Source organism: Corvus kubaryi, unplaced genomic scaffold (genome assembly GCF_017639235.1).
Source record: "Corvus kubaryi isolate FWS band 111438036 unplaced genomic scaffold, C.kubaryi_AGA036_p1.0 37253, whole genome shotgun sequence".
NCBI classification, from domain to species: domain Eukaryota; kingdom Metazoa; phylum Chordata; class Aves; order Passeriformes; family Corvidae; genus Corvus; species Corvus kubaryi.
In genome coordinates, this window is record NW_024581075.1 from 118,313 (window position 1) to 144,632 (window position 26,320).

A 26,320-nucleotide genomic window follows, 5' to 3' on the forward strand; every position below is an offset into this window, starting at 1 on the left:
GTGCCGCTCCGCCCCCGGGACGGGCCGGGACCGGACGGGCCGGGGGCGGGCGGCGCGTTACGGGTCAGAGCTCCGCGACACGAGGGACCGGGAGCGGCGACTTCCAGCGGCTGGAGAGACCGGGGCAGCGGGAATCGGGGCCGAGTGCTGGCCGCTGGACGCCAAACTTGACCCCGAGCCCGTCCATCCCGGGTGATGGCGGAGCCACCGAAGTGCTGGGCGAGGGGCGGCAGAACGGCCGAACCTGGGGGGAGCTCGGCGCACCGAGTTGGAGCCGGGCGCTTCCACCTGGCACCTGCCCGTTCCCGGTGTCTCGCTCCCTGCCCGGGCTCCCCCGGGGGACCGGGACGGGGCAGTTCCCACCGCGCCGGGGCGAGCAGGGATGAGCCGGGGGCAGGATTTCGGGAGCATCCTGCGGGATGAGGTGAGCACAGGACAGCGGGAGCATCCCCACGCAGTGACCGGGGGCACCGAGCACCACAAAGAAAGAAACGGAACCAAGTTCAGAGCGAAGGGAGGAGGTGCCTGTGCTCCGGGGCTTCAAATCCTGTCCAAAAGCACAGCGAGACCCCGAGGTTCCCTCGCTGCCAGCGGGGGAGCAGGCGGCTGCTTGGCCGCAGCTCCTCGGCGAGGGAACAGCTGCTTTTCCAGGAAATCCAAAGCGCGGGGGGATTCTCCAACCACTGAATTACACTTCTCTTTTCCAAGGAAGAAATCACTTCAGACCCAGAGCAGAGCCCTGCCTAGTCCCGGGGTGAGGAGCCCTGCTCAGCTGCAGCCCCGGAGTCTCTGGGGTCAGTGGGTGCAGTGAGACAACACCGAAACACGGGTGGGCAGGGATGTGCTTTTGCCGAGTTATTTTGTTCACTTTTATGACACCAAAACAGCTCTGGGAAGTTACACATCGAGCCCAGGGGCCGGCACATTCGTAACCCCGCTTGCAGAGTGGTTATTTTCGGCACCCACTGAAGCTGGGAGGTTCCACAGTGCAGCTCACCCACCTCCGGGGCTTTCTCTTTCCCTTTAATTTATGCCTGTTTTCTTCAAGATCAGCGTTTCCTTCCCTTTCATTTCCAAAGCCTCGTTGATCCACAACGAAACCTGGCAAAAACTCACCCGAGGAGAGGCACAGCCCCCAAACAGCACCTGACAGTTCAGACAGGAGCGTTGTTAATAATTCACAATTACAGGGGTCACACTTAATGCCTCTCTGATTTGGAGAATAACACCAGAACAGAAGCTTCAGCCCTGGTCCCTTCAGAGCCCCAGCAACACCCAAATTGCCCTGACAAGGGTTTTGTGACTAACAGCTCATTCTGAGAACAGTCAATAACTTCACGACCAAGTCCCAGCGGGCCTCACTCTGCATAAATCTGCATATTACTGAGTGAAGCCAACCAAAGGTGAGAGTGGTGGGGACCATTCTATGGTTTACACTGAACAGCAGCTGGAAAAGGGGATTCATCTTCCCCATCAAGCTCTTTCTGCTGTCCAGTGCCCTGAATTCCCTTAAATCCATCCTTCCAAAGGCTCAAACTCATTGGGAAGGACAAGCTGGGCTCAGCATTCCTGCAGATCGTTCCATTCTGGTGCAGAATCACGGAATGGAATAATGGAATGCTCTGAGCGGGAAGGGAGCCACACGGATCATCGAGTCCAACCCCTGTCTCTGCACAGGGCACCCCCAAAAACCACACCACAGCCCATGGGAATCTACCCCGGCACATCCTGGAGGAAGCTGGTGTTTTTCTCTTACAAAATAACAGCTCAGATTTGGGGCAGGCTGGAAGACCAGAGTTTTCCTGGCCTCTGTATTCAACTTTGAAATTTGCGACGTTTTCCCAATCCCATTAAGAAATTGAAGCAGTGGAAGGAGCAGCAGCCTGGCTTCTCCCGTCACAAACCCATCCTAAAACTGCCTGCGCATGAAGAGCCAAACCTGCCTCCAACAGCAAAGAGATCCCTCCGAGACCTTCCCCGAGCCGGGTGAGGAGCTCAGACTGAATTATTGGGGAATTTCAGCAGCCCTGGGGGGCAATGGAGATAATTGCACCGAGATTATTTTGGAAGTGCCGCCGGTATTTTTAGCCTGGTAAACGAGGCACTGCTTCCCTTTCTGGAGTCCCTCCTCCCCTGGCCGGCCGGGCTCTGCTGTGCCAGGCAGGGGGACATTGCAGAACCCGCTGCCGGTTGGGAAAGAAAGGGGTTATTTTGATCTGTGGAGATGGATGTGCTTCACCCCCACACGTTGTGCAACCCTCAGACCGGCGGCGGAGGAGACAAAGGAGCTCGAGGCTGCCCGGGCTCATCCAGGCTCCCAGAGCTGGCCTAGGGCAAGTGGGGAGGCTCCCACAGCACCCCGAGAGCTCGGCCCCCATGGAAGGTGGGGGACGAGAGCCAGGAGAAGGTCTCGGGCTGCCTTGGGAGGGGAAAAACGGGTGGGAAATGGTGGTGGTTCCCCACCAAAGCCTTTTCTCTGCAGCCAGGCTGCTTTGCTGGTTCCCACCCATGCTCCCAGGTCATGTGGTGAGCCAGAGAGCTGGAAAATGCAAGGATAAGGCTGGTGATGTCTCCAGGGCTGGGCTGGCCTCCCAAAGGGCATGAGACACAAGAATATGCCAGGGGAAGACCCGGGCATGGGGGGCACAGGCAGCCCCGTGCTCGGCAGCTCTCCCAACATTCATCCCCCATCCAGGAGCCTCTCGGAGACCCCCGGGCACCCCCCTGCCCCCCTGAGCTCAGAACCGCCTCACTGCCCTTCCCACGCTTCCCCTTCCCGCTGCAAGCGGGAACATCTGGAGCAGAAGAGGCCACGTAGGTGGCGGCTGCGGCAGGTGAGGAGTGACTCGGTTTCGATCAGACGGGAGCGACGTTCCCGGAGCACAGCGTCCCCGGCCCGCCCTGCTTTATGGGATGCTGCCAGAGTGCTCCTGGCACGGGGCTGGCCCACCCGGAGCCCTGGGAACAGAGAGCTGCCCGGGATCTCCACGGTGGGCAGAGGTGGCCAGGAGAACACCTGGATGTTGAACTGCCCTCAGCCGCAGCGTCGCGCTGGGAGAGCCCTGCGCGGCACTGCCTGGCATCCCCCTGCCTAAAGATGTGCCAAAAGCACATCAGCAAACGCACACCGAGAGCCCACCTGGTGCCCAGGCAGGGATTAACACGCGCCTCCCAACCTCTACCTTCCCAGCACAGACTTTCTGCTTCTTCCCTCCATTTTTTCCCTGCTGGGGGTGGAATTTGGGATGCTTGAGAGGGTTGGAGGCGAAGCTGCTGATCCTGCCAGGAGCAGCAGCGGGATGGGCTGGCCCGGCAGGCAGGTGGGCGAGTTGCTGACTGGGGCACAAGAGAGCTTGGTGCCTTCTTTATTTGCTGATGTACGAAACGAGAGCAGCAGCTCACACCCTGCGTTGGGCAACGTGGGGAGGAGACAGTCGGGAAACGGGGACCGAGCGCCAGGTCCTGGGATGTGTCCCGAGCACCGAGGGGTTGGTGTCACATCCCAGGGGCTCAGCATGGCTCTGAGCGAAGGAAACAGGGCCAGAGCAGCGTTGAGCAGGTCCTGGCCACACTGGGCAACTCCTGGTGGTTTTTAGCCCCAGCTGCATCTTGCCTGGAAACACCGGGCACGGCTGCAGAGCCACCACTCAGCATTAAAACTTCTTGACTTTCATTCAGTGAAAGTCAAACTATTCCTATTTCAATGCAAATCTGGGAGCGTGCAGACACTCTGCATACAGGAACTTGAATAACGAATGAGTTTTCTCCTCCCACTCCCGTGTCTTGCTCCGCCTCTGCCCACACCACGGTGGGTCCACCCTCCACGGGGACTTGGAGACCTCCAGCACCCTCAGACAGCCCAAGCGGCTCCAGGGGCTGCCATCAGCCACCCCATTTCCCCACGAGCTCTGCCCTCTGCTTTGCACTGAGGGGTAACATGTGCTCAGCAGCCCAAAAGTTTGTTTTAAATAGACACTCCTTGAATAAGACCGACAAAAATACCCCCGTGTCCTGCTGCCGGGCGTGAAACCGCAGCGCGGCAAAGAGGAACCGTCGACTTCAGAAAAAAAAAAAAAAAGAAAGAAAGAAAAAGAATAAAAAATAAAAATAAACACACTTCTGCCTCCTTCAGCCTCCCGCTGCCGCCGTTGCGCAAAGCGAGCGGAGATGGGAGCGAAGGGCCGATGCCGGGGGGTGGGGGGCTCGTCCCGGGTCAGGAGCCCCCGGGGTTTCTCACGGTCCGAAGACCCCCGGGGTCTCTCACGGTCCGCGGTCCCCGGGGTCTCTCCTGGCCCGGAGCTCCCGGGGGTCTCTCCACATCCAGAGCCCCCCGGGCACCTTCCCCCGCTGCGCTCGCGGGGCTTCGGTTACGGCCCCAGGGGAGAGAAAAACATTTGCTTTAAAAACAGGAAAATGTGATTGTCAAACCACAACAATGGGCCGGGAAGGGGCCGCGGCAGCTCCGAATTTCGCTCCAAAACACCCCGAGGGTGACTCAAAATTTCTGCACCGAGCCCGGGCGGCCCCGCGCCCCCTCCCGGCCCCAGGCGGGACTCGGTGGCCTTTAATGAGCCTTTAATAACGGTTTCCCTGATAACGGGGAACCCAATCCACCCCAAGGCATCCCCGATGGGGTTTGCAGGCACAGAAAAACCTGGTGGGCTCCTCTCTGCACCCTCAGCAAGGCACGGCCCAGCTTGGAGAGGCATTTCCCAAGGGCAGGGAGTGACAGGACTGGGAGGATGAGTTCACTCTGACGGAGTAGATTTAGATGGGTTACAGGGAGAAATTCCTCGCTGTGAGCGTGCTGAGGGCCTGGCACAGCATGTCCAGAGAAGCTGGGGCTGCCCCTGGATCCCTGGAAGTGTCCAAGGCCAGGCTGGACGAGGCTTGGAGTGGAAGGTGTCCCTGGCCACGGCAGGGGTGGCACTGGGTGGTTTTTAAGGTCCCTTCCAACCCAAACCAGTCTGTAATTCTAGGAACTTGTACCGGGTTTCTATAGGTTTCTGCCTTTTTAATATAACCTAAAAGCAGCAAAGCTGGGGAAGTCCTGCACGTTTACCACTCCCTCCTCTTCCTCAGCTTTTTCTTTAGAGAAGCCCAGACCAAACAGTTTCACTGAAACGGCTTGGAGAAGCTTTGCAAATGTCACTGGGAATTGTTTATTTCCCTTTATTTAAAGCCCAGAGGGTTTGTAGCCAGAGAATGGAAGAATAACCGGCAAAACTCTCGTTTTCTAAACACCAGGAGAACGAACAAAAGCGTCTGGCACGCTCTGGGCACCGCTCTGAGCTGCTGGGCATGCTGGCATCAGAGGCTGTCACCCCCCAGGTGTGACAAAACCTCCTTGGCCACCTCCAGAGCCCACCCCAGGTCCCTGCTGCCTCTCCTGCACTTTGAAACAGGAGGAAGGAGGGGATGAAAGAGGGGAGATTCGGCTGCATCTCCTCTGCTCCTCCCGAACCGGCTGGGATTGACCCTAATTTGCACTAATTGCTGGCCACCATCAGGTTCCCATCTGCTGCTGTTCCCAGCTGTTGAGAACAGCCCTGGAGGTGTTTTCTCGGCCTGGAAGCAGCTGTAGGAACCCTGGGATTGAAAGTTTTCCTGTCACAGTCTATGAAGTGCCTCCCCTTTTCCCCCCTCTTCTCAACAACGTTCCAGGACGGGCTCAGCTCTCCTTGTGCCGTGTCCTTCCCCCTCCTTCCTTTCCCCCTCTGTCCCTCAAACCAGGGCATGAGGTGCCCGAAACAGAGCTGTGCTGCCAAGTCAACCCTCCGAATTTCATGGGCATCTGTAGTCAGATGTCTGCAGGTCACAGGGTTGAGCTCTAAGGGTCCTGACCCTTCAACGGTGCCAACTCCTCCAGTTCACCTCCTGGTTTCCCAGCCAGGCCCCCTGAACCTGTGCTCAGCTTTCTCCACAGTCCAGAGAACCAAAACCAGTCAGGTTTGGTTGGAAATTCCCAGGAGGGGGTGTGGGAGCATTTCACCCGTTTCAGCACTTTTGAGATAGGACAGAACTCAACAAATTCTTCCATCACAGCGTCCCTCCCCCAGCCGCAGTGTCGTGAGCTGCACTTCTCAGTCTTGATGCAATTTCCCAACCCATCCACAGAAAGAGAGCCAGGAAGTGCCCAGGGGTGGCAGGAGAAGGGAGGAAAGCTGGAACACCTGCCTTGGGATGAAGGAAGCAGAGAGATGCCCCCCATGTCCCGGCTCCTGTGGGTCCCCTGGGTGAGGGGAGCTGGGTGAGGAGACTGTCCCAGGCTGTGAGGTGAGAAACCAACGGTGACAATGAGCAACAACCACCTGCCCTGTCACCCGTCCTAGCTGGTGTCACCCAGGAGATCTCCATACCCACCCTGTTACTGCCCATCAGAGCATCTCATGGCTGCCTAAAACACCTGGACCAGCCCAGGGGACAGGGACCTCGGGCTGTGCAGGCAAGAGCCCTCAGGAACAACACGGTGCAGCCCAGGCTAAATCAGCTCCGCAGCAGGGGTGGAACTGGCTGATCTTTGAGGTCACTCCCAACCCAAACCCTGCGATGATGAAGGTCCCTAAATCCCTGCGTGCTCTGGGCAGGGCACACTCTGGGTTTGCCAGTGTGGGAGCCACAGGCACAGCGCCCGTGTGCCCTGGCAAGCACCACCCAGGCCCTCGGGCAGGCAGCAAACGGAGCAAACACCACCCCAACAACCCACCCGAGCCTCCTCTTCTCCAAACCTCTCCATTCGCTCCCTCCACCTCCACATCTCCTCGGCCTCCGGAGCAGCTCAGGCCTGGGGATGCCGAAACCCCCCTGGGCAGAGATGGTGGCGATGAGAGGACAGAGATGTTCAGCAGAGAGCAGAGGACAAAGACGGTCCCCGGAGACATTTGAACACAGAAGATGGGCTGGGCGAGGGGAGCCTGCACAGGACAGGCCATTGTTGTACCTTTGTTGTCGCCGCTCATTGGCCCGGTCAGAGCTGCTGCTGCCCTTGAGGCTCCCGTCGCTCTCCCGCGGCCGCCCTGGCGCACGTGACGGTCCCCAGGCAGAGCCACGCTCTGGTGAGGTCTGTGCCGTGTGTGGCGAAGAGCCCGAGCCCCGCTCTCGAGCTTTTCTCCTCGGCACAGTTTCCATGCCTGGTTTCAGAATGACGGGCCCTGGCGCGGGCTGCCCTCGCTCGCTGCACCCGCGGCTTTATCTCGCATCCTTTCGTTTTACTCTCACACCCAGCTGGGGACCGACTGGTTTCAAAATAAAATGAAGCTGCCAGAAGCTCCTGGGGCTCTACCAGCCTTTTGCAAACACTTGGAGCTGACACAGAAAAAACGGGCTGTTTCCATGAAAGCTCCCGCTGGCACAATTGGCCACCCGGGGATTCCCGGACAATGAATGTCCCGGGAGCAGATGCAGAAGATGCCCAGTTTAACATCGGGGTGGTGCGGGGAGGCTAAAATTGGAGCAGCCTTGGAGCCACCCACACTCAGCCAGGAAGGGAAGAATCCCTCAGTTCGAGAAGTTCAGCTCAGATTTCCCACAGCCACCACCCAGACCAGGGAGCGGCTCCAATTCCTGAGACATGGAAGGAGAAAGGGGTCACTGTCCCCCCAGTTCTGCAAGGATGAGCGTAAAGGGTGTCCTCGAGGGCACCAGGGGAGGCCAGAAAAGAGCAGGAATTGTCCCAACTCTCCTTGCTGGAGGAGGAGAACCTGGGCTGGTCCTTCTGTTGGCAGGACCCCGTGGCTCAGACAATGGGGCCGTGTCTGTCCCCCACCATGCTGGTGCAAATTGGTTTTCTCCCTGTAATTGCCCTTCTGTTCACAAACACTGATGTGTGCTTTTAATCTAAATAACTTTTATTTTAGGTTAAAGGCAAATGGCAAATCAGGAGAGAGCCCAAGTGAAGCTGCCACGAGGCACAAGACTCGTCTCTCTCCCCTGCCATGAAACGAATTGACTCCCACTCAGGGACAGCTCTTCCCTGGGAAGGACCTGCACTGGAAGTGGTCCCAGGGCCATTAAGTCCAGGGCTGATCTCTACACGAACTGAGACAGTGCCAAATTGTCCCCAGCAGTCCATCCCTGCATCCCATTCCTGGAGTATTCCCCACTGTTGTGTTTATTGCTTCGGAGCAAAAGCCACCGGCTGTGCCCTGCTGCATGAAGAGAGCTGGAGAAATTAAAGGCACAAACGGCGACGGAGCAGCTCTTGTTGTGGGGACAAAACTCACAAGGAAAAGTGTCTCGTCCCTGGGTGAAGGAAGACCCAAATCCAGCCCTGCCTCCGAGAAAACTCAGGGATTTGTTCTCATAGTGAGACAACCTGAGCTGTGTAATTGTCCTTCCGTTTACATCCCCGAGGTGCCAGGTCCATGAGAGGCAGAGAAAAGGGACGGTCCCCAAGAGAAGAAGGGTTTTAAGAAACGTAGGGTCAAATTATCTTCTTATGCAACACCGCTGCAACTCAGAAAATCTAAAGCTGCAGGACATAAATCAACCACCAACTGCCTGGGGTTAAAGAGAAACTTCCTCTGGTAAGAACCTATTGCATAAGTGCCTTAACAGGAGCTCCTGCCTTCCGAAATCTCTGTTAGGAAGGGGTCACTGGGCTACAGGGCTGCCTCTGGAGGATCCTTTCTGTGCCCTTTTGCTCTGATCCACCTTTTGTCTCTTCCTCCCGCCCACGAGCATCAGGGGAGGCACAAGGGCAGCAGGGCTCAGCTCCGGGCTGGGGCTACAGCAACGCTCAGCTCAGGCCGAGCTCGATCTCTCTCCGAGCCCTGCACCAAGGACCAGGGACCAAACTGGAACAGGGGAAGTTTAGGTTTGATATCTGGAAGGAATTCTTCCCTGGGAGGGTGGGCAGGCCCTGGCACAGGGTGCCCAGAGAAGCTGAGGATGCCCCTGGATCCCTGGCAGTGTCCAAGGCCAGGCTGAACACTGGGGCTTAGAGCAGCCTGGGACAGGGGAAGGTGTCCCTGCCATGGCAGGGGTGGCACTGGGTGAGCTTTAAGGTCCCTCCCAACCCAAACCATTCAGTGGTTCTACGATTGTCTGACTTTAGCACCTTCCCCGTCCCCAGCTCTGACTCAGGTCCTGGAAAATTTCAGCGCCTGAACTGTTCTGAGCCTTCCTGGGCTGGCTACTGGACACCAGCTCCAGAGCTGCCCAGCAAAGTCCCCGTCCTCGAGCAGCTGCTCCTGCCTCCCTTCCCATCCACCCCCAGCCCTTCAATGAGCTCAACTGATTCCCATCAGCCACTTCTGGCTGAAACTCGGATTATTCACATTTTAACCCTTGCCTTGCTCCCCCCCTCCCATAAATAAGACAGAAACCAAGAGAAATCACTGCGAGGAGCAGCCACCAGCCCGGGGAGCTCCAAGTCATGCCAAGAAAGGCCCCGGGGGGTTATGGAAAGCCAGAATTCGGGTGCCCTCGGCCACTGCTCCCACTGTGCCACGGGGTCCGAGCGGCCGGAGCCGGGGCCGGCATTGCCGAGCTGTTTGTTTGGTGACTGTTCTGCCACGGTTATTTTTAGCCGGTGACGCCCGGGGTATTTCGCTTCAGGACGTCCGGTCTGAGCCTCTTTCTGGGAATCCCACGTTCTCTAATTGTAAACAGCCCCATTCAGTCGCTCGAGAGCGCGAGAGGCCCCGGCTTGTGTCAGGTGTGAGTCAAACAGGAAACTGCTGCTGCTGCTGCTGCTGTGCAGGAGAGCGGGGTTCAGCCACGAAAAAGTGCCCTGGATCAACCGGCAGCACCCAGCCCCACAGCCCTGCCCTGCCCGAGGCACTGACCCCGCTGGGGTGCTCAGGGTGCTGCCCAGGGGATGCTGCCCAGGGGATGCTGCCCACGCCGGGCTTTGGCTCTGCACCTCCTCCTAGGCCGGGTTTCCTGCAAGGCCCAGCAGTGCCTGTGCCACCCCCTCTGGAAGACGAGGTTTGGCTGCTTCTGAGGCCCCAGCTGCTGCTTTGGAACGTGTTGTCACTGTGGGAAAAGGGCTCTGGAGCATCAGAAGGCTCCAGCCCAGGTTGGACGGGGTTTGGAGGAACCTGGGATAGCAGGAGTTGTCCCTGCCCATGGCGGGGCGTGGAACAAAGTGGGGCTGGCAGTGCCACCTTCCCGTCCCCGCGGTGCCAACCGACCCCTCGCCCCGCTGCAGCCTCCCCCCCGTGCAGTGGGTGTTTTGGGGTTAAAAATAGACTCCAGATTTCGGTTGGTAAAGGCGGAGGCAGGGAGCAGGAGCTGTTTATCAGTGCCAGGGTTTCCCCTGAGACACTGAAATGACTCAGATAAGAGATGGGCACAACGTGCACATTCCCTGCCTCGGGCTGGTGCCAGCGCTGCTGCTCCCTCCCGGGAGCTTTTGCCGTGTGCTGAGGTGTCCTGGAAGTCACGGTCCCTGCGGATGCTCCATGGAACTCATGTTCCTACCAGACTTAGATGCTTTGCAGCATCCTACCCTCGGCCCCTTTTGGAAACGTCGCTCTCTGCTGTTAATCCATCCTGTCCCAGCCACAGAACCATGGTTTGGGTTGGGAGGGACCTTAAGGCTCCCATTCCACCCCCTGCCATGGGCAGGGACACCTTCCACCATCCCAGGCTGCTCCAAGCCCCAATGTCCAGCCTGGCCTTGGACACTGCCAGGGATCCAGGGGCAGCCCCAGCTTCTCTGGGCACCCTGTGCCAGGGCCTGCCCACCCTCGCAGGGAGGAATTTAAAGGAGGAGGTTGCCTCTCCTCGGGGTGTTCCAGCCCACAGCAGAAAGCTCGGAGACCAGAAATAACTCAGGAGACATAAATCAGCCTCATAACCCCAAGAAGCAGGTCCCTGTTTCCCCACCAGGGAGTCTCGGGCCAGGCAGCCGTGACCGGGGGGGTTCTGCCGGTGCCGGGGCTGCGGTTCCTGCTCCGGCTGTTTCTGCTCCATTGCAGAGATGTGCTATAAAACCTTCATTTCCTGACACACATGGGATGAGGCCAAGGGGTCGTGTTTTGGACAGCCTGGCTTTTCCATGGCAACCGGCGGTGATGTCACCGACCGACGTGCAATGATCCGGAGGGGCCTGGGGAACGGAGAGAGCTCTCCAGGAGCGGGGCAGGAGAGGGGGCTGAGGTGCTGGGGGACACGCTTGCACAGGGCTGGGGCTGCATGAGAGCAGCCCAAGCAGAGTTTTCCTTGGATGGCTTCGAGCACAAGTCGCGGCCCAACTGTGCCGGGGCTGGAGCAGCTGCAGCCGAGAGCGTCCTGCCCTCTCCCGCTCCTCCTCCAGCTCCCAGCCCTCCCTCTGTTCATCCCCAGCCCTCCCTCTGTGCACTCCCAGTAGCCAAAAGGCCCCGGCCAGCTGCTCTTGCACAACTCTGGCTAAACCCTCCGACCATCTCCTCTGCTGACCGTCCCCTCTCCGTGCAGGGGCGTTTGCAGGATTCGGGGCTGTGAGCGGCTCTGCTCCCCCTCCCCGGCCTTTCCCCTCCTGCTTTGTTCCTGCAGCCGCTGCTTCTTGCCATTACAAACCCCCTCCCCACGGGGGACCCCCGTTACAGCAGCTAGATAATTAAAACCTCGGGCACAGCAGTTCTTTCTGCTCACGGTCACATCTGCTGCCCCGGGGCTCCCATGGCTTTCGTGCTGCAGTGTCCGTCTGTCTGTCCGGGCTTCCTGTGGCTGGAGCCATCTGATACTGCAGCACTTCACCTCTGGGCATGGTGCTGAGTGAGAGCCTGTCTGGGTTTGCTGCTGGAGGATAAACACGCTGGGTAACAACATCCCCGTGAGCTGCGCGCTGCCAAGGAGCCGCGGCTGCGCCTGTTTGGGATTCGAGGGGAAAGCCTGAGTGTCTCTTCCACCCCAGAAACACCAGCACGGCTGTGAGCCCTCGGCTCAAATCCCATCCCTGACTCGTCTCTGATGGTCTGTGGGACTGACCTGGGCACGTGGGTGGAAGGGACCTTAAAAACCATCCCGTTCCACCCCCTGCCATGGGCAGGGACACCTTTCCCTGTCCCAGGCTGCTCCAAGCCCTGTCCAACCTGGCCTTGGACACTGCCAGGGATCCAGGGGCAGCCCCAGCTGCTCTGGGCACGCTGTGCCCAGGGAGGAATTCCTTCCCAATATCCCATCCATCCCTGCCCTCTGGCAGTTTAAACCCATGTCCTGGCACTCCAGGCCTGTTTAAATGGTCTCTCTCCATCTTTCCTGCAGCTCCTTCAGGGACTGGAAGGCAACAGTCAGGTGACCCTAAAGCTTTTTCTTCTCCAGGATGAACAACCCCAATTCTGCCTAAAGGTTCTCCTAGCACAGCAAGGACACAAGCAGGTAAAGCTGGCAGGGGTGACCCAGGTGTGGTTTAAGTCCTTGTCCTGCCCTGAGTCTCCGTGTGACATCAGGCAAGTGGTTTGAATGACCTGGGACATTCCTGACTCCTTCCTGGGCAGCGTTCCCTTCAAAAAACCCAGCAAAAACGTTCACTTCAAGGAGCACCCCAACAGAACCAGAAGATCTGAGGCTAAATGGACCCATTTTCATCAGACAGCATCCCCCAGCCTGCTGAGTGCCGACTCAGGGCCCTCCACACGTCCTTCCCACAGGGACACAACACCACCAGCGCCGCTCACGGGGGAAGGAAAAAAAAAAAAAGGAAAAAAAGAGAGAAAAAAACCAAAACAACACCACGTAAAACCTTCCAAAAATGTTGCACAAAAAGTGACCACTCAGCAGAGCGAGGTTTCCTGCGCAGTGAGAGTTGGCCGGGGACAGAACAGGAAATCACTGCTTCCTGCCTGCAGAGGAAGCGCCTATCTCATGCCCGTGATCAAAAACAAACAGCACTTCAATTAAACAAACAAAGGCCCGAAAACTTCAACAGCTCCAGCCTGGGTCGGCTCCAGCAGCAGGGAAATGCGTCCAAAAATAAGAGGCTTGTAACCTTGAAAAGGCCCTTCATGCCCTTCCCCTCGCTGCGCGGGAAGCAGGCGGGACTGGGCACTTCTGGGCCGTGATGCCACTCCAGGGATGTGGAAGAGGGTCCTGCTCTCGGGTTTGGGGAAGGAACACATCTGTCTGTCTGTCCATCCATCCCTCCATCCATCCCAGTGTCCATCCATCCATTCCTCCCAGTGTCCATCCCTCCATCCAGCTTGGGGCCCCCCAGGCCGAGCCCCAAAGCTCCAGGATTGCTCATTCCCCACATGTCCAGTGCTCTGGGCTTTTCCAAATCCAGGCTGGCTGGAAAAACTTCCCTCCCAGCGTGGAAGCGAGCACAGAAAGGAAGAAATGAAAGAGCCGAGGTTGTCCTGGGACTGTGTTTGCGTCTCCCCATCCCCCAGGCGGGACCTGGTGACCCCCGAGGCTCCATCTCCTCCCGCTCCACCCTCAATCCAGGGGTGCAAGGGCAGCTCCTCAAACCCCACCTGGCTCTGCTGTAGGTTTGTACCAGGATGGGTTTTACAGGCACAAGGAATTCTTCTCCCGTGAGTTTTGCATTTAAAAGACGCCAAAACAACAGCGAACCAGGTCCAGCTCCAGACTGAGGGAATAACAATTCCAGAGTCACCGACAGCCAATTCCAAGGATGGGGGAATGCGTGTGGCCACGAGGGTCTTTCTGTGTGGCCACCACACAAAACCTCATTATTCAGCAGATTGCTGGTGATCTGAGAACCATCAGGTGCAGCCACCAGCGAATGCTGAGCTCAGACGGGATTTTTGTTGCCTCACCCACCTGGTTTGTTGGGGCAATAAATAACCTTACCTGTTTCCTGGCTCTACGGCTGCTCGCTGGTTTTATTTGCTTTGAAGGCAAACTTCCTGATGAATTAGCCAAGCCTAATTAATATTTTTTTAAGGTGCATCTTCCTGATGATGCAAACACGAAGCGTGGCTGTTTCTGTCCAGCAGACAGAGACCGAGGGGCAGACAGAAATAAGGTCATGGAATGGTTTAGGTTGGAAAAGGCCCCCAAGACCATCAAGTCCAGCTGCTGATGTCACAGCTGGGCAGCTGTTGGCTCCCATCCCTGGGCACCATGAGGGTGGTCAGACACCTCCCATCACCTCAACCCCAGTGTGCCACCAACTCCACATGGCCATTTCCAAGCGCTTTGCCCCAGTTTCCCATCCGCGTGTGACAACCCCGCGCTCAGCTTCACCATGGGAATGTGGCCGAAAAGCCAGGGACAATGAGTGACAGAACCTCTGCAGTCCTTCAAGATGCCGAGAAGCTCCCTCAAGTGGGACCCTGAGTGTTCCCAGGGATGGGGAGCCCAGCAGGGACAGCACCCGAGGTCCAAGCATGGTTTGAACCCAGAGCTCCTGTGCTGCAGGAAAGGCCTCTGTGCGTGTTTGCCCCCTGAACACTCTCATCTGAGGCTTTTCCAACCATGTCTGGTCCTTCCCACTGCAGCACCTCAGCCGTGGCCTGGCGGATCCAAGCGTGGCTGATGCTGTTCCACCCCTTGCTGGAAAATCCCTGCAACATCCCTGGAAAGTTGATGGCTAATATGGAAATGCTGGCCCATTTCCTCATTGTGCAAGCGCCAGGAGCACGGATGAGCTCCTGGAGGCTGCCAGGAGGGGACCAGAGCACAGAGGTGGGGGGACCTTCAGTGGTGGTGAAGTTCTCGTTGCCTCCTGAAAAGCGAGGGAACACAATTCTGCCTTGAAAAAGCTCCATAAAGTCTGAAGGTTTCATCTACATTTCTACCTGCTGGAGAAACGCCCATGCCAGTGGGAGCACAGCAGTTTTGGGGGTTCCTCCAGCCGTGGACCTGAGCTCTGTTCAGTGTTAAACCTAGACATGCTCATTGCACCCCCCTCATTCTGCTACTTTAGAGCCCAATTTTATCCACGTCCTTCAGCTCGGTCCATGGGATTTAAGGTCAACCTGTCACACTCACCTTAAATCCCACAACTCCCTGTCCGTTGTCAGAGATACCAGAGAATGACCAAAATTGCTGGATTTAGTAGAGATCAAGAGCAAGAGACACAAACAAACACAGCCTCACTGGAACGGAAGGAAAACACCCCAGGTAGAGCAGAAATGGGATTTTATGGAGGGAAAAACCCAAAACTCTATCAAACCTACTCTGAGTTTCCTCACAACAGACTGCACAGGCTCTCTAAGTGACTTTGCACAAACCATGAGCTCTGCAGGTCTCCTAAAGAACTTCCAGTCGTGTTTTGAGCAGTTTTGTGCTGCAGAACACAGGAGAATTTTTAGATTTGTACCACAAGAACACGCCGTGCTCCAGCAGCTACCTGAACCGACACAGAGCCCCAGACGGTCTTAGTGAAGCCCTAACGAGCAATAAAGATGTTCTTTTATGCCTTGTTTGATCATTCCCTGTTTATGAGGCCCAGGATCCCGTGTTTTATCACAGACAGCAGGCACTGGGGACGCGCGGGATGAAGAGGAGAGACTCAAAGGCGGGGGGACGCCGAGACACGGGGGCCACCAGATAACAACATCTGGGCTGTGTTTGGCTGCATGAAATCCACTCCTCAGCCTGGGGCTCATCCCACTCGGGCTCTTTGATCCACCGGCGCTCCACAGGCTCCCGTGCGAACCAGTTACGGTTTCCTGGGAGGGTAAAGGGAGGGATCCCGTCCTGGGAGATGCACATCCAGCAGCAGCTTCACCACTTGTCCCAAATCCCCCTTAATTAGCACGCGCCAGGCTGCTGCCGAGGCGTCCCGGGTTTCGCCTCCTGCTTTTTGTGCATGAGACGATCCAAGCAGATCCCTGGGGCAAAGCCAGAGCCCAGACAGCGCTCACACGGCGCACGCTGCGCCTCTGCCCTCCTCCTGCACCCGCACGACGCAGCCCGAGGTGTTTCCCCCCCAGCGCCATCCCAAATTCCACTTCAGCATCCCCGGGACTGCGCAGCCCCGAAGCCGCGGGGAAGATCTTCCTCCCGCAGCCCAGCTCAGTCACGCCTGATTGCATCATGTTTGTTTTCCTTTGCCTTTGAGGTCAGGATTCCTCCCACCTTGGCCAGAGCCAGGTTTTGCCCGGTCTCACACGGCGGGGAGCCTGTGGTGACCCAAATCCAGGGACACGGCTGGGTGGCAAAGCCTTCTCCAGCACGCGTTCGATGGGAACGGCATCCATGGGGACAGCGTCCACGGGGACAGCGCCAGCACTTCCTCGGGTGGTGGTGGTTGGGTTTGGGGGGATTTTACACTCGCAGCATCTGCTCCTGCTCTACCTGATCCCTCCGGAGCCGGGGACAGGGAGAGGAGCCGGCGCTGCGGGAGCGGCCGCGAGCGGACACCGGGAACGGCCGCGCCGCAGATGCGGGGACCGGCAGAGCCACCAGCAGGCTACTCACCCCGGCTTTGTCCTTGCATCCAGAGGAGTTAAAGCCCTTGGAGAGGAGGTCTCATTGTTCAAGCTGCGCTTAAGGGAGGCAGCTGCTTTCTTTATATCTCAAGATTCACTAAAGTTCAGGAAGAGAGAGAGAGAGAGAGAGAGAGAGAGAGAGAGAGAAAGAGAGGGGACGGCAAAGGGGAGGGACTGAGCGCAGGGCCCAGAGGCCGTATAGAATGACAATGGAAGGAAATGCTTTATCAAACCTAGAAAGCCAACCCTGCCCTGGGAACACAGAGGGAGGAAAAAAAAAAAAAAAAAAAGTAGAAAAAAACTTGCAGAAGAAAAGCGAGTTCAGCTGCCCCGGGTCCCTCCCTTGGCAGCGGAGCCCTCCCCCCCAGCCCCTCACTCCCAAACACAATGCGAGCGCCGGTGGAAGTCGTCAGGCTCAAACACTTTTTTTTCATTAAACAGAGAGAAGTTTCAGTTCTTAAAAAAAGAAAAAAAAAAAAAATAAAATCCGACAACCAAACCCTGCCCGGGAATGGGAATGTGACGCTCTTCCCCCTCCCCCGGCTGCAGCCGTCCAAGTTTCTATGAGTCAAACGTTTGCAATGTGTTACCGAAATGTTACCAAGCTGGAATGCAGCATCCAGAGGGTTCAGCTCGTAAAACTTTTGTTTGTTGGCCGGGAGAAAGTGTCACCGGCACAGAACTCGGTTCTTCCTCTTCTTCCTTTTGTTTTTCCCATCCCGGAGAGGGTTAAGTGGTTGTGCAGCGCTGACACCCGATGACGGTGGCATTAACCCAGCGCTCCCGGGCCCAGTGGGAAGGGAAATTGTGCTGTTTAGTGAGAAACGAAGGGAAACGGGGCAGTCTGAGAGAGCAGGTGGGAAATGAGGGCCAGAGAGAAGTAAAAATGTACAGACACAAAATCCCAGAATGGTTTGGGTTGAAAGGGACCTTAAAGCTCGTCTTGTTCCACCCCTGCCATGGGCAGGGACACCTTCCATTAAATCGGGGTGCTCCAAGCCCCATCCCAGGGCACAGCCAGGGACAGAGCTCAGCTCCTGAAGCACAACTTCCCAGACACGAGCGTTGGGATTTTGGGGTCAGAAAAGCGCCGTTTCCTCATCTGACAGCCCTTAGGTTTGGCCCGAGATGGGAACTTCCACCCAAGACAGCGACTTCCTGAGCCCAACTTTTTCCAGCAGCGTCTGCTCTGGGCTCTGCACAAATGCTGAGGGACAGGGACAGGGACAGCATCATCCGCTGGATCTGCCGGCAGCTGGGGCCACAGCTCAACAGCTCTGCAGCTCTGAGCTTCGCTGCCACGGCGGGAGCACAGCCTGGAAGAGCTCACGAGGATGATGAGTGAAGAAGGAAAGCAGGAGAGTGAGGGGAACACCGAGGGACTGTCCTTCAGTGCTTGCAAGCCTGAGCCTTTCCAGGAGGTGGCTCCTTCCACCTGGAATTCCCACCCCCAAAACCTTTCCGAGGGCGTAGCCTTCACCTTCGGGGTTCAGCTCCTGGAGGAGACAGTGATCTCTTCCTGCCTCACCCCGAGCCCTGTCCAACAACAGCAGCTGGCCTAACGTGGGACTGGTTTTGCCTCTGTCCGAGGGAAGGAAAATCTCCGGCGGCCAGGAGGATCCTCCCAGGAGCCTTCCAAAGGGACGGACTCCACCTCTTCCGCTGAGGCTGCCCCGCTTTGTGCGGAGAGCGCACAAACTCTCCCGAGAGAGGAGCTGGGCTCCCCGCCCCGCTCCTGGATTGCAGGATCACAGTCAACCTGTCCTGGCAATTTCCAGCCCGAGCACTAATTATCCTTTCATGTCAATGGGAACAATGGCAGTGGAAAAGAAGGACCGCGGTCATCCTTCTCCCACCTCTAAAAGCCAAGTGATGCCAGCCCTGGAGAAGTCCCACGGGTGAAAAAAATTGTTCATGGGATTTTTCTGACGCTGTTCTCAGATAAAAGAACCTGTTATTCTGAAAAAGCAAAAAAAAAAAAAAAGAGATAAAAGAAAGATCACAGGGAAAGATGTGAGGGGAAAGGCAATGGCCGTGGGCAAGATGTGCTGGGGAGGGAGCTTGGCCACCAGCCAGGCAGGACTGAGTGCCCAGGACAGGGTCACTCCTGCTCCAGGGCTGAGCCAGGTCCTATAATGAGCTACAAACTTTTGCCTAGTTGGATCTTTGCATCATTTGCATGTTAGGTGTAAGGACAGGCAGGAGCTGCCAAAAGCGGAGCTGCTCAAAGGCCAGGAGGAGATAAGAGACGCTGCCCTGTTTAACAAAGAGACATTTCCAGACCTGAGGAAGTGAGGCAGTCCTGGCTAATTAAGATGACTGACCAAAGCCTCCCAGGAGGAAGAAAGAGGGTGAAAGATTAAAATCTTTGTGTTTCAAAGGTGAAGAGACCAGGAGAGCTCACCTGGGAAGGTGAAGGTGTCCCTGCCCATGGCAGGGGGTGGGACTGGAGGGGCCTCCAGGTCCCTTCCAACCCAAACCATTCTGCAATGAGCAGGCTCCTGCTCATATGCTGGGAAATCCAGGCCGTTCTTTCTGCCACCAGCAAGGCCAGAGCAGGTCCCAGATTGTGTTTAGGAGCGTAAAGGGGCAGATGGATTTTGGAAAACCTTTGAGTAACAGTTTGAGCTTTGCTGAAAAGCCCGGTGACTGTGTCTCCTTCAGGACCTCCTCCCTTCCAGCCCAAGCTGGTTGTGCTGCTGGGTCCCAAGCCCAGTCACACCCATCCCACCTGCCCTGACGCGCTGACAAGAGCCCGATCTTCGCTCCCAGCAGCCACAATCCTGCTCCCACATCCCCCGAGATCCCCTCCCTGCCCGAGAGACAAGGGAACTGCCAGCAGTGCCCTCAGACACAAAGCAGAGCAGCCGTGGCTGGAGGAGCAGCAGCACGAGCAGCAGACGCCCGAGGCAGCAAAGGGGAGCTGCCTCTCCATAGAAGGCAGGGAAGGAGCAGGTTTGTTTCTGCGGGAGGAGAAGAGTTATGGCTGCGAGAAACGGCGGCTAAAAATACCCCGAGGACCCGAGAGAGCGGGAGGTCACTTGGAGAGCGCGTCACAGGTGCTGGTGCCCCACGTCTGGGGCAAAGGTGGCAACGCCACACGTGTGGCACTGTGGCCTCCTCAGAGCCCTGCAGGGGAGGGCGTTCAGTGCACCCAAGGAGCGGAACTGGGGTGCCCCAGACCCACAAACAGAGCCCTGCCTCGTGCCTGTGTTTTAGGCTCCGAGCGCAGCAGCCCGGCTCAGCCTCTTTGTTGGTAATTAGGGCACGACTGAGCCCCAGCTGTGCTCTGCAGGTTCTTCACACCAGTGCTGGGGTTGTGCAGGGAACGGAGATGTCGACCCCCACGGGGACTCGGTACCCCTGAGCCCAGGCAAGGCCTCAGCTGTCCCCAGTTCTCTGTCCACGTGACAAACACTAAGAATGTTTCGGATATGAAACGTCAGTGCCCCTCACACCTCTGACCCCAGAGGCCTTCCCGGTGGGACGCACTCATTGCCCAAGAGCAACCCCGGATTCCGGGTGGGATGTTCCCACTGGCAGCCACCACGAGCCCCAGAGGGGAGCACGGCCAGGTTAAACTCACCTGTTCTCCCAGCTCTGAGCTTCTGAGGATGGGGGAGGCATCACCAACACCCACAGTGTCGCTCCACATCACACCAGCACCGCCCTGGAGACCTCACCTCACCGGCAGATCTGCTTGAACCATTTCCCATCTTGAGTTTCAGGCTGGAGAAAAGGCATTTCAAATCATTTCTCCTCTTTTGAAGGGGCCGGTCCCTGCGGACGACTCTGCAGCGAGGGCGTGAGGAGGATCTTGCCTGGCCTCGGTCCCAGTAAATCACAGTTCAGAGACAGCTGAACTCCATTTTATGATTATTAACCCCAGCCCCGCTCATTTGTTTGGCCTGTCTGAGGCTATATATAGTGATGGGCGCAGGCATGGCCAGGGCAGAATTGTGTGCAGCTGTTAAACACAGCCCCCCACCTTCACAAAAAAATGATTTATTAAAAAAAACAACAAAAAAAACCTAACAAAACAGGACCACTACAGTTGGGAAATGAGAAGCAGCTGTGAAGAGGAGGGATGAGGTGTCATACAGGGAGGCCTGACTTCAAAACTTGCAGGAAATGTATGAGAAATTTCCCGGTCACTTTTGTAATCCGTCATCCCCTCTGTGTCCTGTGGTGGCTCTTGGCTCCTGTCACAGCCTGTGAGTGCCAGGGCCAGGAGCATCTCAGGCTGGACTCAGCAGGGATACCCACAAAAGCGGCTGTTTGCTCTCGCATTGCCATCAACAACGTCCTGCCGTGCCTTTGTGACAGACCCAAATCACCAGAGATGGATTAAATGTCACTACCAGGCAGGTGCTGAGCCGAGGGAGCTGCAGTGCTGCTTCTGGGAATTTCAGTAATGGAAAGCTTAGAAGAGTGGTGGTGAAACCCTCTGAACATTCTCTGAGGGAGTGCAGGACAGGACTGGGATGGAGAAACAGAGGTGGAGAACCACGGAGGTGCCTTGCTGAGATCAGTGTCCTCTTCCTGCCCCCTCCAGCCACAGGTCCTGGCACAGAGCAGTGGGAGGGGCTGTTCTTCCCCATCGTGGTTCGTTTTGGAGCTGCCAAAGAGGGGTAAACCAGGAGAGGTGAAGGGGCTTGGAGCACCCCGGCCTGGTGGGGCTGTCCCTGTCTATGGCAGGGAAGTGGAATGAGAGGAGCTTCAAGTCCCCTCCAATCCAAACCATTGTGGGATTCTGTGACTTATTCCACGTTGCTGGAGGAGTTCAGAGGTGTATTATATATACACCTCCTCTGTATATATACACAGAAGGAGTATGTGGGGGAGGAAAGGGAGTGTGACCTACTCTGAAGGCCTGGTACCAGGGAGAGTGGCACTGGCACGGAGGAGACCCAGGGCTGGCCCCCATCTCTTGGCTCCTCACCAGTTTTCCTGCCTGGTTCTAACGGCAGCGCTGGCACCTGAGCCACAGCTCCGGCAGGTGCTGCAGCAGTTTAACGTTTCGTCAGGAGGCAGCGCCAGGGCCCAGCTCATCCCCTGCCTTGGATACTGATGCCAGTGCACCAGCCGGCCAGCTGAACCTGCGTGTTGACCTGGAAAGCATCCGCAGCTGGAGTCTGGGGTCTGTTCCTGATGTTACCCACGGGCCTGCACCCTTGCCCTTCCACCCTTGCTCGCAGCTTCCTGTTTGCCCGGCGAGTTTTGGGTGAGAACAGCCCGGCTGGGTTTGTTTTCATGCAGCACAGGCTGCTCTCAGCGAGGCAGAGGGAGCTGGCTTCCCCCGGGCTGTGGTTTCGGCAGCTGCCGGCCCCAGGCCCCACCGCAGTCAGGTGTGCAGCGACCGCACCGCGCCGGGAGGAGCAGAGGGGAGCTGACATCAAGGTGCTCATCTGCAAAGGAAGGGGCTCCCAACCGAAGCACCGCCTGCGTGGTCGGCTTGTGGCAGCCCAGCCCAGCCCTCCCTGCCACCATCGAACTCGGCCCCACGCTCCGGGTCTGCACCTGCTGCCTCCAAATGCTCCTCCCAGGGACAGGTCCTTGTTCTGCTTTTCAGCCAGACACGGGCAGAGGTCTGGGATGGAAATGGGAGGGCGGATTCCCTCTGTAGAAGGCGGATTCCCTCAGGCTCACCATCATTTTCACTCTTCCAGGGTGACAGGAGCTGTCAGTCTCCCTCCGTGGGCCCTGGGGAAAGAGCGCTGCAGCCACAGGATTGCAGAATCCCTGAGGCTGGAAAAGCTCTGCAGGATCATCGAGCCCCCACCTTGTCACCCAGCCCAGAGCACTGAGTCCCACCTCCAGTCATTCCTTGGGCATCTCCAGGGATGGGGACTCCAAACCTCCCTGGGCAGCACCTTCCAAGGCCTGAGCACCCTTTCCATGGAGAAATTCTTCCTCCTGGTCCAGGCAGAGCTCAGCAAGGCTGTGCCTCCTGCCCACCTCTAGCCAGGACCCCCATGTCCTGCTTTGGGTCTCTAAGCCCAGGTGGTTTTCCTGAAGAGAAAGGAGAGCTGGGACAGTGGCACAGCCCTTGAGAAACTCTGGCTCTGTGCAAACACGTTTGAAACCCAGAACTTCTTTTCCATCCCAAATTTGCAGCAGCCTGTAGGGATTTAAGCCCTTGTTTTGCTGCTCCATCTCAATCCCGTGTGCAGGCAGGAGAGGGAGAATGTGGGGAGAGAATCTGATTCACTGTGCAAATCCCCAGATGGGAGAAGAAGTTTGATTTACTGAGGCCAGAGGTAGTAAAGAGCTTGGACAGGAATTTGCACTAAACCTTTGACACACAAGACATTTCTCTTTCAGGCCAAGACAAACAAAGGAAGGAAGTGTCTGGGACTTTTAAAGCAACCTAGTGGAGACAGGTAAGGGCAGATAAGGGCTGAAGGAAGAGTGGGTTGGGCGAGGGAAGTATCCAGTTTTACAGATTTGTTGGAATCCTGAGTGCTCTGCAAATCAGGCTGAGGGAGGCGAAGCCGCCTGGGGAAGGGCCCTTTGCAGAGGGAGAAAGAGGCCGAACGTCCCCGAAGTGCTGAGCACGGCCTTTCTATTCGCCCCCTGCCTTTTTTCCACTCACTGTGCAAAGTTCTCTGTGCCTGAGGCTGGCAGGGTTTCGAGGCTCATCAGCTGCTCTGTGCAGTCTCCTGTCAGACCATGCCGGGCTCAGGTGCTGGGCCAGGGCTGCCCAGCCCATCCCGGACACATCCCGCGGTTTCTTGGCCTCAGCATTGGTGTAAAAGAGTCTTTGCCCCTTTCCATCACTCCTGGAATTAAAAAAGCAGCTGGAGCTGTTCCTGCCCTGCTGAAGGGAGAATAACTGTGTGATGGAGGGACTGAAACAACCGCACCTGATAAAAAGCAGCTCTTCCCTGACGCCGCCGTTCCCTGTCCCCACAGCACTTGCACGGGGACACGAGGGATTCTCGTATTTCCAGGGCTGGGAATGGGAGCAGCAAGGAGCCTTCTGTGGGACAGCAGTCAGGAAGAGGCCTGGCTCCCCTCTGGCTGTGGCATCTCTGCCTGACTCCGCAAGGGCATCCTGCAGGGAAGCCAGGCCTCCCCCCAGCCTGGCAAGCAAGGACTTTTCCGGGTATAACATCCCTGATGCCTCATCCCTGTAAAACAGGACTGCTACAAGCCTGTCCCAGCTGACAGATTTAGAATGCCAGGGTTAACCCTTGCCTGTACTGGATTAATTTTCCTCTCAGGGTTTCAGTTTCTCCCTGGAGTCACCTGGGTGGTGACTCCACAGGTCCCCTGCATGAATCCCTCCGGGAACATTTTGCTCTTTGACCTAGAATCTTTCCCTTCTCCACTAAATTGCTCCAGCTTCCTTTAAACTCTTTTTCCTCGCTCAAGATCCAACACAGCAAGACTCAGTCGCAGCATGAGGAGGCCCTGTGGGACCCCCAGAAGGGATGGAGGATAACTGGTGAGATCCCAGGGCCAGCAGGAGCAGGGGTGTCCTCAGTGCTGTCCCCACAGCACTGCCACGCCACCGCAGAGTCACTGACCCCCATCCTTGGTCTTATCTTGCAGGGAGTTTTGCCTACTGTGACTCATTAAACAAACGCCCAGGGACTGCTCTCCCTGGCCAGGACTCCCAGGGCCTGGACCAAGCCTTGGATGAGGTTCCTGAGTCTGAGACCATGAAAACAAAGCTGCTGCTTTCTGGGTTATTTATAAAGCAAGCTGGACAAATAAACCTTTCCTACCCAGAACGGTCAAGGCTATAGTTCTACTTTCCTACGGGGACCTTGTTTGTGACTCATTCCCAGCAGACCTCGGGGGCTCCCAGTGCATGAGCTGGGAATGAGGAGCTGCTCACAGCAAGGAAGGGCTTGGCTGAGGCAGCCGAAGGCTCCCGAGCACGGTTCACCCTCCTCGGTTCACCCTCCTCCGTTACTATTAAGCAAAGACCTGCCTAGAAAAGCCATCTGTGAGATAATCAGACCCTTTCCAATCCCAGAAAACCGCCTGGAGCACCATCTGGAGGCAGCTCCTGGAAGGTGGGAAGGTGTGAGCAGAGCATCTGTCGCACCTTTCCCGGGATGGGGCCGGGGGTGTCCCTCTGTCACCTCTGCTGGGGTGACGCGCCCATCCCCGGGACCCTCCGGGCTGGGCAGGACCCAGCCCGGCCGAGGAGCTCCCATCCCAGCAGGAGCTATCAGGACACAGCAGGAGCTATCAGGACACAGCAGGAGCTATCAGGACACAGCAGGAGCTGGGATTCGAGGTCCCTGAGCAGCAGATCATCGTCCTGTTCTGGCTCTCTGGGACCAGGTCTGTTCCTGGATATTTGGCCCAGCCATTGGCTACTCTGGCAGGTGGCCCCAAAATGAGGATTTTTCACACTCAGTCTCTCCTGTGTCCCTGGAAAGCAGGAAGGAGCCCCTTGGATCGCGTTTTTTCCCTCCAATCTGTGCATTTACAACCATGGTGTAACTTTTTGCCCATGTTTCTCTGCTTTCCATTAGTTCTTGTTGCTGGAGTGCAGACGGATCTGCCTGAAATTAGGGAGCTTTCTCCAGGAGTCCTTGGTTGGTTCGTGCCGGGCTTGACTTGTTATCAATTTTTCTAAGATTTTCTTACAAGAACCAGTCTGACTAAAGTATCTTCTGCTGGGTTTGACCACAGCTTTGTTATCCCGCTCCATCTTTCCGATAACACTCGTGCAGCGCCGGGTGCCATTTCTCTCTGCTCTCTGGAAGTGGAAATTATGATATTTTTAAATTCTGCTGATGCTGAGAAGAGCTGTGATTTCTAAGAAGTGATGCTATGCATGCCCTGACATGTTTCACAGCTCAGCACCGAGCGAGTCGTGCTTTGCAGCTCTCACTGAAGAGCCTGGAATTGGTTGGGTTTTTTTTTGCAGGGATTTGTTTTCTGTAATCTGATCATTCATGTTGTTCACAAAGACAACTTGATTTTTCAATACGTGATCCGCTTCCTCCACGGCCAATCGAGGCTTCCTGCACAAGGAGTTGACTCTTTGTGGCCGATTCCTGAGGAATTCTCACCAAACACAGGCTTAGAAAACATTTGGGTGCAGCTCCGTGGCTGCTTTGGGATGCCCACCCCAGGCAGCTCAGGGTGCTGTTTAAGGCTCAGTTTAAGGCTGGTGCATCTCTGGGTGTTGTTTTTCTCTTCATGTCCTATGTCCACAGGATTAAGCACTTCCTTCCCCTTCGGCCCTCGAGGCTGTTCTCAAAGCTGGGAGCCCAGGGGCTGCTTGAGCAGGGCCTCCCTATCACCAGAATCTGCTTATCTGCAGCTCAGAGGAAATTCTGCTTGGCTGCTGTGTTCCAGCTCCGGATGAAACGATGAAATGCCTCCTGCGCGAGGGGCCGGGGAGCTGCTCCCCAGGAACGGTGTCTGGGAAAGCAATCAGGGGCTCTGGTTTCACGGGGTCAGCGGCCACGGGGCCAAAGTCAGCTGGTGCCACGGGACTCGTCCAAGCCCCTCAGGGCAAGAGGTTTCAGGATTTTGGAGCTTCAGAGAGAGGGAGGCGAGGGACTCGATAAACATTTAAGTGGGGAGAAACATCTCGAGACTGAAACATCAAATAAAATCCTGTCAAATGAAATACGATCACAAGGACTGGATTAAGCCACTAGAAAGTCTGGGCAGGTTTAAGAGCTCACTTGCGCGGAAAAGGGGGAGTTTGGTGTTTTCAAGTGTTTCTGCACCACTCACGGCGTTCCCCAGAGCCTGGAGCCTGCTCTTGCTGCTAAAAATAAACCACTCAGGAAGGTTCCCGCCAGCCTTCTCAGGGCTTCAGGTGCTCTGAGCTGAAAAAGAGGAGGAAAAGCCACAAGAAAAGAATGGATGAGGCTGTTAGACGTGCCTGGGTGAGAAATGGCCACCTCCAGCTCCGCTTGACAGAGCCGTGAGCAGGGAGCTCTCGTCTCACTGGCGGTAATTATAGTTTATAGAAAACAACTCACCTCTGTCACTTCATTTCCCGAAAGCTG

At 56.7% G+C, this 26,320-nt stretch overlaps 1 protein-coding gene and 1 long non-coding RNA gene across 3 annotated transcripts in view; one reads left to right on the forward strand and one right to left on the reverse strand.

The window, feature by feature from the left end:
- Positions 1-16,510, reverse strand: part of HDAC7 (histone deacetylase 7) — a 56,242-nt gene extending 39,732 nt beyond the window's left edge. Inside the window, exon 1 of one of the 2 annotated variants that reach the window (XM_042023633.1) lies at positions 16,318-16,510. In XM_042023633.1, coding sequence (XP_041879567.1) covers positions 16,318-16,336 — 19 coding nt within the window. In that variant the 5' untranslated portion in view covers positions 16,337-16,510. Of the gene's footprint in view, positions 1-6,940; positions 6,975-16,317 lie in introns of those variants that run through there. The other variant, XM_042023634.1, reaches the window with a different exon arrangement.
- Positions 16,511-20,671: 4,161 nt separating this feature from the next.
- LOC121662458 lies at positions 20,672-24,032 on the forward strand. The gene is made up of 3 exons (XR_006015300.1): positions 20,672-22,711; positions 23,706-23,778; positions 23,886-24,032. It is a non-coding gene; the product is annotated as an uncharacterized LOC121662458 (long non-coding RNA).
- The last annotated feature ends 2,288 nt before the right edge of the window (positions 24,033-26,320 follow it).